This window comes from Anser brachyrhynchus, assembly GCF_964034855.1.
Source record: "Anser brachyrhynchus genome assembly, chromosome: 25".
Classification (NCBI taxonomy): domain Eukaryota; kingdom Metazoa; phylum Chordata; class Aves; order Anseriformes; family Anatidae; genus Anser; species Anser brachyrhynchus.
In genome coordinates this window covers 6,856,446-6,873,336 of record NC_137718.1, presented here as the reverse complement: position 1 = coordinate 6,873,336, position 16,891 = coordinate 6,856,446, and the positions used below count along the sequence as shown (strand labels likewise).

The window sequence follows — 16,891 nt, the reverse complement described above, 5'->3', positions numbered from 1 at the left end:
GGGTCCCCTTCGCAAGGACCCCCCCCCCCAAAAAAAAAACCACCAAACCCACAGATATCCATCCATCCCCCCCGGCCGCCCCCGGGAGCCGAGAAGGGATTCCCGCAGCCCCCCCGGGGGAAGGAGGGCGCTTACCGGCGGACGGGAAGAGCTCGATGTCCACCTTCTCCGTCTTGATGATGGTCAGGGTGGGCTTCAGGTCCACCGCCGCCTTCATGGCTGGGGCCGGGGCTGGGACCGGGACCGGGACCGGGAGCGGGGGGCGGCTGCTGCGCCCCGCCGTGCGCGGAGCGGGGCGCCCGGGCGCCTGCTTCCTCCTCCTCCCTCCTCCTCCTCCTCCTCCTCCTCCTCCTCCTCCTCCTCCTCCTCCTCCTCCTCTTCCTCCTCCTTCCCCTTGCGCCTTCGCTCCCCTCTCTCCCCTCTCCTCCGCTCCGCTCCTCGCCGCTCGGCTCCGCTCCGCCTCGCCCCCCCGCCGCCGCCGCCGCCGCCGCCCCGGCCCGGGCTGAGCCGCCGAGGGGAGGGCGCTGGGGGCCGGCCCCGAGCGGTGACAGCGGCGGGGAGGGACCCGCCCGGCCCGGCCCTCCCCTGCCCTGCCCGGCCCTCCCCTGCCCTGCCTCTGCCCCTTGTCCTGCCCCGGCTCCCGCCCCGGAGGCGGCTCCGGCTCGGTGGGGAGCGGAGCGGGGCCTGGGGGGGCGAGAAGCGGGGCTGCGGCCACCCCCCCGAGTCCCCACAGCCCCACCAGGAACGAGGGCTCGGGTGGCGATCCCTGCCCCTGGCCCCTCCGGGGGTGCTGCCCCCGTTTCTGGGTGCTGCCCCTCATCTGGGTGCTGCCCCTTATCTGGGTGCTGCTCCCCTCCGTGGGTGCTGCCGGCAGGTGCGCCCCGGGCTGGGGGGGTGCGGGGGGGGGATTCAGGGCGCACACGGTGCCGGGGGAGGCACAGCAAAGTTTGGGAAGCGAGCGGGGAGAACAAGGCTCTTGGAGATGCGTGATGGATGTCGTGCCGGCGGGCCGGGAGCTTAACAGAAGAATATCGGTTTTCACACAAAACTATGTTTTTATTATATTTAGGTAGCAAAAACTTCAGACCACAAACGGCAGAGCAGAAAGGAGATTATGACTCACAGGCGGCAATTTACCGGTACAAGTGTAAAAAAAAAAAAAAAAAAAAAAAAAGACATTAGCAACCAGCGTTTGCGGTTCTCTCGCTCAGAAAGTCTCAGCAGCCCCTGAGACGCTGGCAGGGGCCAGCTCTGATCAAAGCTGCCCTCGGGGGAACGTCCCGGCCGTAACGGGGCGAGCGGGGCCCAGTGCGTCAGCGGCCGGGCTCCGGGGCCGCCTGCAGCCCCCCAGCAGGAGCCAGGGTCCCACTTGCAAGTACAACAGAAACCTTCAAACATAAAGATCGGCTGCGGATGCAAATGTTACGGCTCAGAATTATTTCTAGCTGCTTCAGGGCTGCCTTTCTCATTCGCCTGAGGCGTATTTATAGAAGAAACGCCGGTGTAACTAAAGGAAGCTGTGAGGTGCGGGGCCAGAAAGCGAGAGCCTGATGCGAGCCGCCGCTTTTACCCGCGCAGATCGCTCAGGATGCTCCAACGCTGGCAAAGGCAGGGGGGCAGCCAGCTCCAGGTGCCTCACCTGCTGTCGAGCTCTTGTATTTCCAATTTTACAGGCAACTCCCATTTCCCATTCACCATCCACTCACAAGTTCAGTTCCCCATTCTTACCGAAAACCAGTGGCGGCAGGGTAGGACCAGTGATTCACCGTGTGGCCAGAGCCCAACCGCTCCCCACGGCTCCCTGCGTGCTTTGGGGAACCTCCAAGCTGTGCTCGGTGCAGCGGGCAGGGCACGAGGCTGAGCATCCCTGTCTGGAACCCACCACAGGGATCTGCGAGTGCAAAGAGGATGGCTGCAAGAGTAAAGCGTGGTCCCCACTGCTCCTCCCCATGTGGGATAACGGGCTTGCACCCGTCCTGTGTTTGGTTTTTCCCCCTCTACCCCATACGAGATGGACAGCAGTGACTGAAGGAAGAGACTGCAGAGAGGAGGCTGAGCAGTTTCTAGCTCAAAACCAAAAGGGGATTCAGAAGCAGCAGCTGCCTCTCTGTAGCAGCCCTTCCAGAGCAGCTTGGGAAGAGAAACCCGAGGCAGCGATCGCAGCCTGACGGCCCTTCCTTTCCCTTCCTTTCCCTTCCTTTCCCTTCCTTTCCCTTCCCTCCCCTTCCCACACTCTGCTCGGAGCGCTGCGAGCGCCAGGTCCCCGCTCAGGCTGCGGTGCGCGGCGGGGAGCGGGGCCAGGCTGGGAGGGCGCGGGGGGCCCAGTTACGCAGCTGGCTGCGGCGGCGAAGCCATCAGAAAGCACCTGCGGTCCCAACCGTATTGAAATGACCCGACCGCTCCCCCGGCTCGGTGGTGCTCGGTGATCCTCGCCGCTCAGAGCGAGCGCAGCCTCCTGCAGCAAACCGCGGTCCCCAGACACAGGCAGAAGGCGAGGCACGCAGCGAGGCTGCGGTGTCGCGCCCCAGCTGACGGGGACGAGCTGCTGACACGGCGCGGGAGAAGGCTCCCCCCAGCAGAGATGGTCCCCGCACGGAGCAGAGGAGCCGCCGATTATAAAAGTTAAAAATTAAGATTAAAAAAAAAGATTAAAAATCGGCACCAGCGGCATCAGCTGCCTCTCCGGTGCCTGCGCTTCAGCCCTGCTCCCGCGGGCTGATGCGTTTGGCTCGGCCTCGCCTCTGAGCGTTACAGTCCTAAGGACTGGCTCAAGTCCAATGCACCTGTAATGAGGCTCCTTCTCTTCTGGACCAGTACAAAGGCTCTAATAAAGACCTTTCTTGCAGCTTGTGTGTTTTTTATTAGAGAAGATCCACACGCTCTTGGCATGCCGGCTCAGCGCTGATCCCGCAAAGCTGATGACACGACGCCACAGCTTGGTGCAGCATGGCTGCGGCGAGGCTTTGAGCTGCTCCGCTCCCCCGCCTCGCCCCCAGCCCTGCTCCCCAAATTTCTGCTTCGTTCTGCTCGTGCGATGCACAGCCCCCCCCTCCCCGCAGGACCAGGAGAAGCAATTCCAGAAGCACCTCTGGGGCAAAAGAAGTCAAAGTGGAGGAGAGGAGAGGGAAAAGAACGGAGAGGCTGCGGACAGAAACTTCCTCCCAGGGCAGCTGAATCTCTCCTTCGAACTCAACTCCATCCTAGCGGCTGCCTTAATTTGTGTTCACTTCAGAGCCTGCAACATGAAAGCCCTGGCTCTGAACTCCAGCTGAGCCGCTCAATGGCTCAGTGTTCGCAGAAGGCATGGAAGGAATCCATTGATTAGTTTCTTCAGCTGGGATGTGACCATTTGGAGTCCGAGACCTGCCAAACATGACTTCGCCTCAGCAACTGGTTCCTATTTGCTGCTCACAGGCTTCAGAAAAATCTTTCCTCTTCAACATCCAAGTCTCACCCTCCCTTTCCATTCTGCCGTTATTCACCGTTAATATCTGTTCGTGCTCTCTCCTGTCGAGGGAGGGTGCTGGGTTGCGGACAACAGCCCTCCTGCCATTAATATAGTCAAAAGATCTCGCCGTTGATCGGAGATAACCATCTGCCCTCCCTCCACAATGCGGTCTGATTGTTTTTCAACAGTTTGGAACAAAGAAAGGCCAGGCAATAATGCCACATTGTTCCCAGGGACGCTGACTAACCTTGGTCTAAAAGAATAATAATAATTATTCATTTAGCACCGAGGAAAGGTATTACAGAGCCTTTGCCGCGATGTCCGAGGGCTCAGGGTGGGCAGGATTGCCCTTCCACCGCCTCTCTCCAACCCGGGGCTGGCCCTTTCCATTTGGCGGGGCCAAATTCCCTCCTGCCACGGCCCTTCTGCAAACTGGCAGCTGCTGGCCCTCCTCCAGACGTGGCGTGGCTGTGACGGCTCCTGGGATTCACCCGCTCGGCTGCTGGCCGAGTGAAGACGGCGCTTTCCTAGCACCGAAGCGCAGCCACCTTTGGGGCGACATACGAGGGCTACGTAACAACGCGGAGCAACACCGCCCAGCTGCTATGGACAGGAAATGAAGAACACCACAGCCAATTAAAACTGCAGGGGGATATTTATGGCGGAACGTAATTAGCCAAATTGGAGCCTTCCCCAAAACTGCCATGGGATTTTTAATGACCGCAAGCGGTCAGGGCCTCGGTTTGATGTTTTGTCAAGCAAACAATATCCAGAGGGCAGGAGGCAAAAATCAGGAGCAAAGGGGAAGGAAAAAAATAACACAAGAGTGTCCTGCAATCCCAGGGAGAAGCAGAGACATGAAAGGACTTATCGCAAGGGGGTCATTGTTGGAAGGAGCAGCAGCCACCACTCCAAGAAAGGAAGGAGCAGGGAGGTGGCTCTGGGTGTGGAGGTGGCCCGCTGCAATGAGAGGAAAGAGCAGGCAGCTGCCGTGACCATTCCCCAGGGAGATACCTTTCCTGGAATTTAAAATTATATGAGAAATTCTTTCAAGCGCCGCAAGAGCTGGGCAGTATCTGAGGGAGCTGTTTTACGCTGGTAAAGGGAGGCTGGGTCAGCAGGCCTGGTGGCTGCAGCCTCCCCTCGGTGGCTCAGCGGCTGCCGTGGAAGCAGAGCCCGTCGGCTGGCACGCGCCGCCAGTGCCCCCGCGCTCCCCGCGGGGAAGGCAGGCAGCTCACGTCCAGCGTCGGTGGCTGGGAGATGGTGGCCATGCCGAGAGCGCTGGCTGCTGCGCGACCCAGACGGCCGCAGCCTCTGGGGTCCCCCGGCCGCCCTGTGCCCGGAGCCACGGCAGGTCCCCGTCCCCCGCAGCGCCTGCACTAAAAGCCAGTTTGTGTTCGCGCCGCGGAGACGCAGGCTTCAGCCCCGAGCAGCCCAGACAGCGCTGCCACAATAACGTCCTCTGATTGCCCTCCGGGCGCGAGCAGAGGAAGCCGCCTCCGAGCCTCCACGACTCCTGCTCTCATTAGCTTCCCAGCGGAGATGGCTCACAAAAGCATCTTTGTGGCCAGCTCGGCGTCAGGAGCCCAGCTCACAGAGCCCCGCGCGGCTGCCACGGAGCCCCAGCCCCGGCCGGCACGCCGTGGGTACCTCAATCAGCGCTCCCGCAGGCGGCCTAAGCATCTCTGAGTGTCTCCTGCTATTGGTTTCCCAGCGATCCCACGCTGCTTCTTAACCTGATTAGCTAATCTGGGCTCGAGCGATGTAATTCTGCCTTGAATTTCGTTGGCGGGGGGTGCTGTCACTCACTCGTTACCCCGCTGGAAGAGCTGGCTGGATGGAAAATCCTCGTAAGCTGTTCTCCAGCGCTGTTTGTTCTCCTACGTTTCCCGTCCTCAAGTAACAGCACCGAGTTTTTGGTAAACATAACCTGAGGATTTTTGCTGTTTAACTCGTGATGCTCACGATTGCCCTGAGCACGCACGGCCCATACACATCAAACCTCATTTGTAGGGCCTCTCGTCTTTGGTCAGATCTCCCGGGCAGCCTCCTCAGCAACAGAAAGAGATGCAGTCAGATCAGACTCAGGCAGCACATCTCTGTTCGCAGCTTCCCCCATGGCATTCACTGATCTCTGGCGACAGAGGCTGCTGAACTGACTTCTGCTGGTCTCTGAACCCACTTCCCTCGGAAAGAGGTGAGGGATCACAAAGGAGAGGCGGTGGGATCATCGCTAATACCCCCATAAAGCAGATCTCCTGCACAGCTAAACACCAGTCACTAACATTCCTCTGCTCCTTCAATCTTTCAGAAGCAACAGCGACCAGAAAAGCTTCAGAACATGAAGCTGCAGGCAATATTAAGCAACATTTTATTTCTATGAAGGTGCCAGGGGCCACACAAGCACCTTCCCGGGAAGGTCGGTCCGGTGCCAACCTCTAGGATATGAACCGAGAGCCTGAGGAAGGGCAGGCACCAGGACAAGGCGCCTGCACGCAGCCAGTTGGCGGTGGGAGGATCAAACCCCAGCGTGCGATGACCCCCGGGTTAACTCTGTGGCCAGGACAGAGAGGCTCGAGACATGGAAGTTTAATTCCTGGTCAATATTTCCACATGACCTCTTACAAACCTTTGTGCCTCCATCCCCCTGCTTTAATGGAAGGCTGCTTGCTCGCTTCACAAAGGGTCGGGAGCATCGGCTCCGCGGTCCCGAAGGAAAAGCTAAGGGGGTGGGGACCGTGACGGGGTCAAGCCATGAAGAGATTTGAGGGGGCAGCTCAGGACGGAGATGGTCCCTCCATCCCAGCCACCTCACCGTGATCACGGCAGTGCCTACAGCAAACCCACGGAGATGGGCCCGGTCGGCCCAGCACACCAGGGTCACGTCCTGACCAGGCTTGTCGGGAAGGGGTGGCAGGATGGGACCCCTCGGCACCCAAAGCTGCCCGCCCAGGGCACGCTGTGCCGGCGGGGCCATCCCCCTGCACGCCGCGGCGCTCCTCGGAGGAAGGATTCGCCCGCGTGTGTGTTTCAAAGAGAAAAACCCGCGCCCCGCGTCGGAAACCTCCTCGCTTCCAATTGTCTCCACTTGGCAGCCGGGCCCGCTAGTGAATAAACGACAGAAACTATTCCGCTCTACACGTGTTTGGGTTTTTCGGGGTGGTTTTCTTGGACAGCGGTCCTGGCTCTCCAACAATACCCGTCTTGTTCGGCCCCGCGCTGCAGAGCAGGCTTGAATAGATCTGTCTAAAATTATAAGCGGGCAGCCCCTAGGCTCTGCGAGATCACAGGCCACATGCTGGGGCTGAACAAAGCCTCTGCTATTTCCTAACAATTAGCCCAGCTAAAAGGACATCTATCTCCTTCTATTAGAGCCACCACGTGCCTCCCAGTCAGTCCATTGTGCAGCTAATTAAATAACACGCCTCTCTCCCCATGAGGGTCTCCTGATTAGCTCGCCTCAGCCCTAAATCCTCGGTGGTGTAAATGGGCAAGAGACAGCTGGTCGGTAGGGGCCTGCGACTCCAAGCATCATCACCCATTATACAGCTCTCATCATCACCCGTTATTTCAGTTTTTTAATTATCTTCTGAAAGCTGTTGAATGGAGATCTAGAGATACAAGGGGTTCGGCACACTAACTGGTTTGCTTCCCTGTCCGCTTGCCCACCGCCTGCGGCCAAAGTTGTGTAAATAGCTGATTTTTTTTTGAATTTTTTTTTCGCTTTGGTGGTAGTCAGAGGGAAAAAAAGTAGACACAAATATTTTTTCTAAATATGTTCTGGGTTAACGCAAACCTTTTTTTTTTTTCACACGCTTTTCATTGGGCTAAAGTAGCCAAAAGAAAATAAGGAAAGTCACGTGTCATTCCATCTGAGCTCAAAGTTTTCATTTTTGCACTGTTCAAATGGGAAGAAATTTCAAAATGAAGAAGGTCAATTAAAAATAACCCATTAACAAGAAGACCCTTTGCACCCTGTTAGTTACTTCACCAAAGTTTCCGTGGAAGGGATAGGTCCCGGATGCATTTTCAGCAGGGAAGCCCAACTCATGTTTTAGCATCAAGAGCGAGATGAAACAAACCACGTGGCTCTGCGTTGTACCACGGTGCCTGAAGTTTCCTCCCGGTCTGAAAATCAGTTCTGGCCCGGTGAGCCAAGTCATTCAGAGCTCATCAAACACCACGGGAACTGCCTGAAGCATCCTGAGCGGTGCTGCTGGATGCCGGGGCCACCACCACCCGTCCCCTGTCCCTGGAGCGGCTCACCACGGCTCTTGTGCTGAGCCCGACCTGCACCTGCTCCAGCCGAACGCGCCGAGCACCTTTTCTCTCCGTTGATCCTCCCCGATTCTTCAAGACGAGTTACTCCTGCACCACACAGCCTCGCACGACAGCACAAAACTGCTAAATCACTCCAGATGTTCAACACCTCAACCCACCGCTTCCCACACGCTCCCCAGACCCGGAAGAAATACAGCATCCCTCTGCCAAGTCTACAGTCAGCAATAGCTGCGAATATTCCCTTTACCTCCTTTAAATCGTTATTTTCCACCCTTGGCTATTTAAATCATCATTTTCACACCGAGAGAGCATGGCTGGAGAACTGGAATGTGGGTCAGCAGACAAATGAGCTGATTTCCTGTGGACCTGCGGCTCCAGGACTGGAACAGCTGGACCCGTGCAACAGCCAGGGCTCTTTCCACCCAAGGAAAACAGAAAAGACCCCAGCCCTCAGCTCTGCTGGTGGGGAGGCAGTGGGAGGAAGGGCCCGGAGGAGGAGGCAGAGCTCGGTTTCCTTCTGGTGGGAACGGGGGGAGCTGATGCGAAGCTTGCTCCTGGTTTCCCAGCCCACGAGCTGCCCTCGCCGCTCGTAGCCACGCTGGGCAGCAGCTGCTGCTGCAGCCTGGGTGGGAAAGCGCTGGGAAGCTTCGGAAACGCATCAGAGCTTGCCAGGAAATGTATTAATTAGTGTTTGCGTGCGTGTGCACGTCCATAGGGTGTTACTGTGGAAAGCACAAGGATCGGCTCATCGCTATCTAAGCCGTATTTCCCCTGTGCTCAGGCAATGCAAACATCTTACATCGGATAATCAAATTTTACAAGGATTTATCAACAGGGCCGGGTAAATGGTCATTAAAAGGTGCTGCACGACCTGGTTCAAGGCCTACAAGGGGCTAGTACAGGAACGAAGCCCAAAACACAGCCCCAGCGCGCCACTCAGCTCTCCGTCCACTTTCAAACCCAAGCAGCCAGGTCTGACTGCTCCACTCATCGGAAAGGTACAAAAAAAGGGGAAGAAGGAAAAAAAAAAAAAAGATGCCTTGTGTTAACTGCCTGCCTCCCCTCACCCAGCTAGTGCCCTTTATCCCGGAGCTATGGGAATGGCTCCACAGGCCACTTGATTAATAAGAGCCCAGGGGGGAAAAATCGTTTATATAACCTCGTCTTCTCTAAACTTCCTAAGTGCCTCAGAAAGTGGCTGCCCTGGAAACCCAAACTGGAAACGAAAAATATTATCTCTTCCATTTATAAACATCTCCAGCGCTAATGAAGTGAGGAGCGGCAGCGGCGGGGAGGGGAGCGGCGGGATGCACTTGGCAGGCGTGGGAGAGCCCCGACGAACCCATTTCCATTTCGCCTCAGGTGGGTGCGGAGCACAAAGCGCCCCCGCCGCGGCCCGGTGCCGCCGCTCGCTGCAGCCCTGCGAGGGCCCAGGAGGGACGTCGGAAGATGGATGGTAAAAAAAAAGCATCTGCTAGGCCGAACACGGAGCCAGACCGACAGACTCGCTAGGTGCGAGCGTGGGGGAAAGGAAGACAGGGTGATATGCAGCAATGCGGGGACAGATTGGTGAGACCCGAAAAACGTCGGTTCTCGGAGCTTGAAGCTGTGGCTCAGATGAGGCGTCGCATCCCGGCGGCTGGGAAGGAGGGAGCGAGCATCGCTGCACACACCTTGTGGCACAGACCGGGCCCTTCCCGAGTGCCTGCGGGGCTGCTTGAACCATTCTGGTCTGAATAAGCACCCCGAGCAATCCGCGTTAAGCTTCTGGGTTCAACCACCCTCGGCCTCGCAGCCCCTCGGGCACACAGTTAAGTGTGAGAGCCGGGGGAAGCATCCTGCAGAGCACTCCGACGTATTTCCCCGTTCTTGTTCCATGTTGGCATTTCCCACGGAGATTTGTTTTTGCATCACCACAGCCAGCACCAGAAAACGCTGAGTTTTGCCTGGAAATGTTTGGGTTTCGTTTCGACAAAACATTGACGATTTCTGCAGAACGATCCGTCACTTTTGGCAGCAACAACAGAAAAAAAGAAAAAAAAAAAAGACAAAAAGCAGTATTTCATCCAGATAGGGACGGAGCTGACACCCAGCCTGGAACTCGGCACAAGTGGAAGGTGAAGCAGGCTACCGGCTCGCCTCGTTATCCTGTCACTTTGATCACTGTGAAGCGAGGGAAACTGCTCCTACTTTCCCCTAGTAGCTGTTTGCCTGGATAGGAACGCAACAAAAGCTGCCAGACAAAGGGAGCATCTGGTCTCATAGGGTGAGGCAGTAACGGATGCAGAGCAGGGGCAGGGAAGGTTTGAGCACCCCCGGAGCCGTCTCACAGCACGCACGGGCACCCTGGGCTTGCGGCGTGGTGAAGAGCTGGTCCAGGGCAGGACTGAGATGCTGGCTTTATTTCCATCCCAGCCTTCCATAATTATTCGTGCCTCTCGAGCCTGCAAAACTGGGTTGAAATCTCCCAAGCGCAGGCTCCTCTGTGAGATGCCTGGAGCTGACCAAATTAGAAATTTTCCATGAGCAGGCTCCCCTGGGGCATCTCCTCCTTTTTTCCTATTCTACCTCGATGCCGACATCGCTCCGGCCAAAACGAGTGCCCTCTGCCCGCCTTGAACTTCGCATGTGGAGGGTGAATCACGCAAACCAGGGGAGAAAGGCATTTGTGACTCCTGAAAAGTCATCGCTGATGAGTTGGGGAGAAGTAGCTTGGGCCATTGCTTCTTAAAATCACATCCCACTTCGGCGGAGCAATTTATTTTGCTCCGTCCCACTCGCTCTATGGGAAGCACAAATATCTACAAGTGTTTCTGCCACGTAGCGCTGCTCACGCAGCATATGCCATGTCAGCGGCCTTGTTTCCCTTTCCAGGAAGGGAAGTCCTGCCATGAACTGTTGATCTTTACTGTATTGCTTTTCGGTGCACGCACCCACTCCCCTTCAGCGAAATCAATGGCAGCGTTCCCACCGAGCGGGGTGAAGCCGGCCCGCTTTTCAGGCAGGCTGCAGCTTGCTTCGGGGTTTCAAGACTGGTTCCTGGCCTTGAACTCTGAGCTGCCCTTGGAGCATGGCAGGGGAAGGAAAACCACCGATGGGGAGCCCTGCCTCCAAGAGGGGAGGGGACCGGAGGTCTCCAAACACAGCTCTCGAAGGACGGACCGGCACCAACTCACGCCAGCTGAGAATCTCCTCGTGCCAAGAAGAAGCCCACGTACAAATCCCACCCCAGGCTTCACCCCAAGCCTTTCCCACACCTAACACGAGCCACTTGGAGGCTGGTGAGCCTCCTGCTGCAGCTCCTCCAAGGCCGCTCCGCTCGCTGGCAGAGAAACCATCCTCCCGACGCGCTCAGCCTCGGCAGCCCTGCCTGCCCCAGGCAGCCTCCCCTCCCTGAGCCAGCTGCAGGAGAGCAGCGGCATTGAATCCATTGTGAAGCAGCCAACAATTGACCCGCTGCGAGTTTTTTCACAGCCTATTGATACAAATCCCCACCGGGGAAGGCCCATCCGGTGGGCCGCGTAAACTTCAGCACGTGTTTCAGCAGCTATACATAGCTCCAAGGGGACAGCCCCGCCAGTGCCTGGGTGTCACTTCAGATGTCTGTTCTGGTTTTTTTTCCCAGTATTGAGCACTTGTACAACACCATTCTCTGGAGACTTCCAGCCACTTGCCTGACCTCAATGAATTAAGCATCGCAATAAAATGTGCAATGAATTAATCATCTGTATCTCCGACGTGAGAAACTGCTCACAGGCAGGCTTCTGAATGACTGAGGCATCTCACTCCAAGAGAAACCAGCATGGTTTAAATGCCTGAAGACTTCCTGTTAAGTCACGTAGCCAAGGTCTTCCAAACTCCAGCTTTTAGACTCGGTCAGATCTCCTAAATCCACTTTTCTTTTCCCTGAGAACCCTTCCTCCAGAAGATCACCGTTGGGGAAGACCCACCAGGGAGCTCGGGTGAATGAAGCCGCCCCGCAGGCTGGGAAGGGAAGAGGATGCTGCTTTATATAGACCGGGGGCCCCGGGGTGCTTTTGGTCAAACAGATCGTGGCTGCAAAGCAGGAACGAAGAGGGGAGATGCTACAAGAGCAGCAAAAGAGCACTGACCCCGCACAGCCCCCAGGAGCTCCAGGCAAGGTAAGGAACTTCACGTGCACAAAGCAGGGTCTTTGCACAAACCCAAAGGTCTAGGAAACAAGGCATGGAAAGCACACCACATTTGAGAAATCTCAGACCTGGCTCTGCTCTGAAGAGGAGGAATCACATCACCCACAGTTGACCACACGGGCAGCTCAGCCTTATTTCTATTCAATTTTAGCAAGGGAGCAGAGAGATGCCATCCGTCACAGAGCTTTCAGGGAACATCAGTCCTAACCCTGCCCTTACAACCGCATGGATCTGCGCAGGGCATTTCTCCTTCCTGCTCTCCATCTACCCAGCCTTTGAGCTGTGTGTGGCACAGGACAGCCCCGTCCTGGAGGTGTCTGTGTGTTAGAAATAATAAAAAGACAGACAGACCATCCTAAGACAACTCATCCCCGCCCCAAACGTCTGACAGCATGGTTTCTCAGGCTGAAGTGATGCAAATAGCTCAGATAAGGCTCAGATAAAGTATCTGAGCTCTCGAGGGCTTATCTGAGCTGAACACCGACTCCAAAAATTCTGAAATTTGCCCTGTGGGACTATCTCCATACAGCCTGATTTCCATCTGAAGCTTCGACCTCCAGAGGCTGCAGTAACAGCTCCTGTTCAAATGCATTCCTGAGATAGCGGGGCGGGACCCGCAGGTCTGCAGCGCTGCCCGGTCGCGCGCTATCGGCGGCTTTGCCTTCTGGTGGGAACGCTGCAAGGGCCTGGCGGACGGCTCAAGGAACCGGTGACGGCACCTTTCACCGCCAGCGCTTACTGAAACGGATGAGGCAAAGCCTCCCGCAGCGGTGTCACTGGGAAGATCACTTTCCCCCGGCTACAAAGCGCTCCGTGCTGGGTTTTCCTCTCGGCTCTGCTCCCTCCCGGTGATTGCCAGCAGCGGCTTGCAGGGCGAGCGCAGCCTTGGGGCGCCGAAGCGCAGCATCACGCACCCCACCATGGGCTGCATCAGCACGGGCATCGTGCTGAGCCCACGGGGCTCCCCTGCAATCTCAGCCTGGCAGGATGAAAAGGGCGTCAGCAATCACAGCAAAGAGCGCTGATGAAACAGAGCCGGGCCTGTGGTAACAGACAATCTCTAATACCCGCTTACAGCGATAAACATTCACGCTCAGAGATCCAGCCCTTGTGAAACCCAGAGAGCTGCAGCAGTCGGAAGATGCGTGAGACCTGGTCGCGGGTATCCACTTATAGCACGCAACTCACACTGTGAACGGAGCCAGGGGAAGCCCAACGCCAGGCTTAGAGAGAGAAAATCGAGCTCTCTTTGTAAAGTAGCTACAAAGGGCCAGTTAGCTCACTTACACCTGGACTACAGCTATCCTTCGGCCTGCAAGAGCATCAAGGGTCCCCCATCCCACAGGCAGACCCCATACGCTGTGTGCTCTGCAAACACGGGCGTAAAAGAAAGCAGGAAGGATTCCTTCCCCAAGGGTTGCAACCAAGTAATCAGTAATCTCGTAATTTATACACCTAATGCAATCCTAATAAGGGCGGAAAGCTTTCTGAGAACTGTTCAAGGGTCTGCAGACTTTACCCCCAAATCTTGCTGACCCAAGCAGAGAAAGCTTTCCTTTCTGTAGATGTCTGCAGCAGTCAGGCAGGGTTCTCAGGCAAGAATAGCTATGAAATTCTATAGGACGGCTCATAAACCATAGAAAAAAAAGGTTTAATTTCCTACTAAAAATTCCCAACGACTCGCTCCCAAGGGGCTGGCATGCCAAAGGGCCGCTGCAGCGCGCTGGCTCCCCTTCCGCAGCAGCTCTTCGCTCTGGCTTCAGAAGCAGGGAGCAGGGAAGGAACGCGTGGGCAGGCTGCGAGCTCTCCGCAGCTCCCCGGCGCTCAGCTGTGTTGGCAGCACCAGGGTTAACCGCGGCGGCGCCCTGTAATGCAATGATTTCTGGTTTATTTCAGCAGGGGAAGTGTGTCCCGGCCTGATTAGCCCAATGGTTTCCTCTTTTCCCATAACCTCCAGACCCCCATGGCCTAAGTGTTTACTTTCTGAAATAAAAAATCTGCTAGTGTTTTTCTTTTTTCGGGGCATGTGTATTTTGGGAGGATTCGGGGGGAGGAAAGCGGAGGGGGGAGCTGAATGGGATGGGAGGCTCGCATACACCTCCCTTCTCTCTCCCACCCCTCACCCCCAGCTCCTTTCCAGCTGCAACCTCTGAGCTGAGACTTCTGGCTTCAATGTGAGAGAGGGAGAGAGAAATGTATTAATGAGAGAGTTCAGCCTCTTGCTTCAGCAGCTATAAACACAGTGAACATCTGGAGGGAGAGAGAGGTGCTTCACGCTGCCAGGAGCTGAAAGAAACAGGCTGTTTTCAGGGTCCCAGCCCCCCCGTGCTCTCCACGTCCCCCTCTGCCTGCCCTGCACATACCCAGCATCACCCAGCCAGCCCTGTCCATCCAGAGAGAAAACAGGAGCTGCTCTCACTCTGCTGCCCTCCCTGCTCCAGCCAGCACAGCAAAGCCCTCCACGGGCACTGCTGCAAGAAGGGCTGGCCACGTGCATCCCCAGCTCCCCGGAGGGGATGCTCTGCTGCCCGGTATCCCCTGAAGCAAACGCTCCTGGGTCTCAGCACACTTGTGTAGGCAAAGGGGGTTGGGAAAGCTCAAAGAAGCATCTGCGCTTTGCGTGGCCTTCCTGAAGCAAGCGTTTGGGGGCACAGGATGGAAACAAGTATATCCAGGGGGAGATTCACTCCATCCCTACAGAGGGATCCATGCTCCTCCAAGAGCAATGCCAAACGAGGCACCTGCAGCCACCCTCAAGGCACTAAGGACCAGCCTGTGGCTTAGTGCCTCCTGCATCGAGTTACTCCTTCCCCACAGCACACCGAAGCTGCCGGTGCTGCTGCTCATTTTCGTGATGTTCCTGGTGCGGTGCACTACCAGCGCCTTGCCTCGTGCTGAGCTCCAGCCCCCCTGTTCTGCTGGAGGCCCTTAGCAAAGCTGTAGGCAGCACCCCCAAAAACGTGCAACAGCCTTCCCGTTTTCTCCCAGCCTCATCCAGCACCGACTCCCTGCCCAGAGCACGATTCCTCCCCGCGCAGCAGCCGATCCCCAGCTGACACCAGTCTGCAGCTCAAGTGGGAAAAGTGCTCGGTGCTCGTTCTCTGGTGATGACCCAACATGCAGGGATCTCCCGGGGGTTTTGTCTCTGCGAGGCGAGACAGGGATTTTTCCAGAGTCAGGCAGGAAACAAACAGAAAAGTGAAAGCCTGGATTTTTGTCATTCTATTGCTTCAGTGCAAATAAACCTCTCCACGTTGTGACTCGCAGCAGGTTACAGCAGGGGTGCAGAGGGAGCGTAACTAGGTATCGCAGGGTCGCCTGCACGTGTTCTCCTCACCTGCAAAACGAAGATCCACACTGATCAGACGCTGAGTTCAGCTCCCACTAACGTGAAGAGCAAACCAGGAACTGCTCAGCATCTTTCAGGGGGCCCTCGCAAAAGGGCCAGGAGAGAGGCAGACACCCCAGGCAGCCGGTGGCTTTACAATTCATTCACAAGGCATAGGGGGATCTTTTCTCTTCACCGCTACATTCGAGTAAGTGCTCTTAATGGAGAAAATTGTGTATGCCCTTCAACAAACCCAGAGCACTCATTTATGGTAGGTGTGACATGACTTGAACTAGAGCCAATGAAAAACCCAAAGACTGCCAGGAAGAAAAAGGGTCAAGAAAACCCATTCCAGCCAGCTATAAACAGCTCCAGACCCTAAGGCTTGCAAGAGGCTGCGCTGCCTCACTGGCCAGAGGATGACAACAGAAAGGCCTCGTTCATGCCCCGTGGCAGAGCCACAACGGGATCCCAAGGACGAGGCAGGGCAAGCTGCGAGTGCGGGGGAATCGAGCGGCCGTGGGCTGGGCGGAGGCAGCTACACAGAGGATTTTCTTCATGGCTTTTGTTGAGCCTTGACATGAATTAGCACCCACCGCCTCGGCGCTCCCTGGTCCCTCCCCGCGGTGGCTCGCTCCTTTTCCCCCCCACCTGCTGTTTCCCTTCACCTTCCTCCACGTCCTCCCTTGCCCACTCCTCATTTATTTCGGAGGGAGAGGACAGGCGGGCCGGTCCAGCGGAGCCGTCACGAGCTGCCTGAGAAGTCCTGCTAGGTCTCGCAGCCGCGAGCAGATGTGCGTGCCCTGTGAAAAGACGCCCATTCATCTCCGCGGAGAGCGTGCGGGGGAGGCAGCGGCGCAGGGGAGGGGGGGAAGTGTTGGAGGAGGCTGAGAAAAGGAAGGAGGCCGCAGTTAAAAATAGGATAAAAGGACATGAAAAAAAATGCAGATTTTTTTTTTTTTTTTAAGCTTCACTTGGAAAATGTGCTGCAGCTGGAGAAGCCATCGGGCTGAGCCTGGTCGGCTTTCACCTTCCCCCTCTCTCCCCCTCCCCAGGCTCCCTTCCTCCGTGCGTGGGCCTGGAAGACAGCCCAGAAAATGCTCACAGAAAGCTTTCCTCCGGGGCTATCCAACGGGACCCAGCGGGGGAAAGAGCAGGTCTTGCTGCAAAGGAGGGCAACGTGGGGAAAAGCAGGGACAGCCCGCGATGGATGCAGGCAGCCCCTGGGGGATTTCTGCCTGCGGCCCGGTCTGAGCTGAGAGTGGGGCTTCGAGGAAGATCACAGCCAGAGCAGGGTGGGTGCAAAGGGAAGGGCATCCCTGCGCTGTCTGCACGGGGCAACGCATCGAGCTGCGATGCTTTGTTTCAGCTCCAAGGGCTTTACTTTCCTGCCAAGCCTGTTGTGACACCACGATGGCCCAGGCTGCAGGGACCCAACCTAAGGCGCCCACTTGGATGCAGGCTCGCTGCCTTAGGGACACGCTGCCCCCAAGCTAACAAACCCAAAACGCTCTGGGTTGAGAGGTGGCACCGAGGCGATGTGGCCAGACAGCACGGCCACAGGCTGGGTCAGTCTGTCCTCTCTGCACCGTGCCCTCCCACGGCACTGGCCTGAACTGCTCTGGGTGCTGGGGATCAGCCCGACGCGGTGCCTTTTATTTC

At 56.9% G+C, this 16,891-nt stretch overlaps 1 protein-coding gene across 12 annotated transcripts in view; it reads right to left on the bottom strand.

Moving 5' to 3' along the window:
- The window catches only part of ETS1 (ETS proto-oncogene 1, transcription factor), a 77,340-nt gene that overhangs the window by 47,809 nt on the left and 12,640 nt on the right, over nt 1-16,891 (bottom strand). The window contains exon 1 of one of the 12 annotated variants that reach the window (XM_080567996.1): nt 136-486. The exons of the other annotated variants lie outside the window; for them this stretch is intronic. Within the exon in view, the coding sequence (XP_080424122.1) occupies nt 136-217 (82 nt within the window). The 5' untranslated portion in view covers nt 218-486. Of the gene's footprint in view, nt 1-135; nt 487-16,891 lie in introns of those variants that run through there. 12 annotated transcript variants of the gene reach the window in all.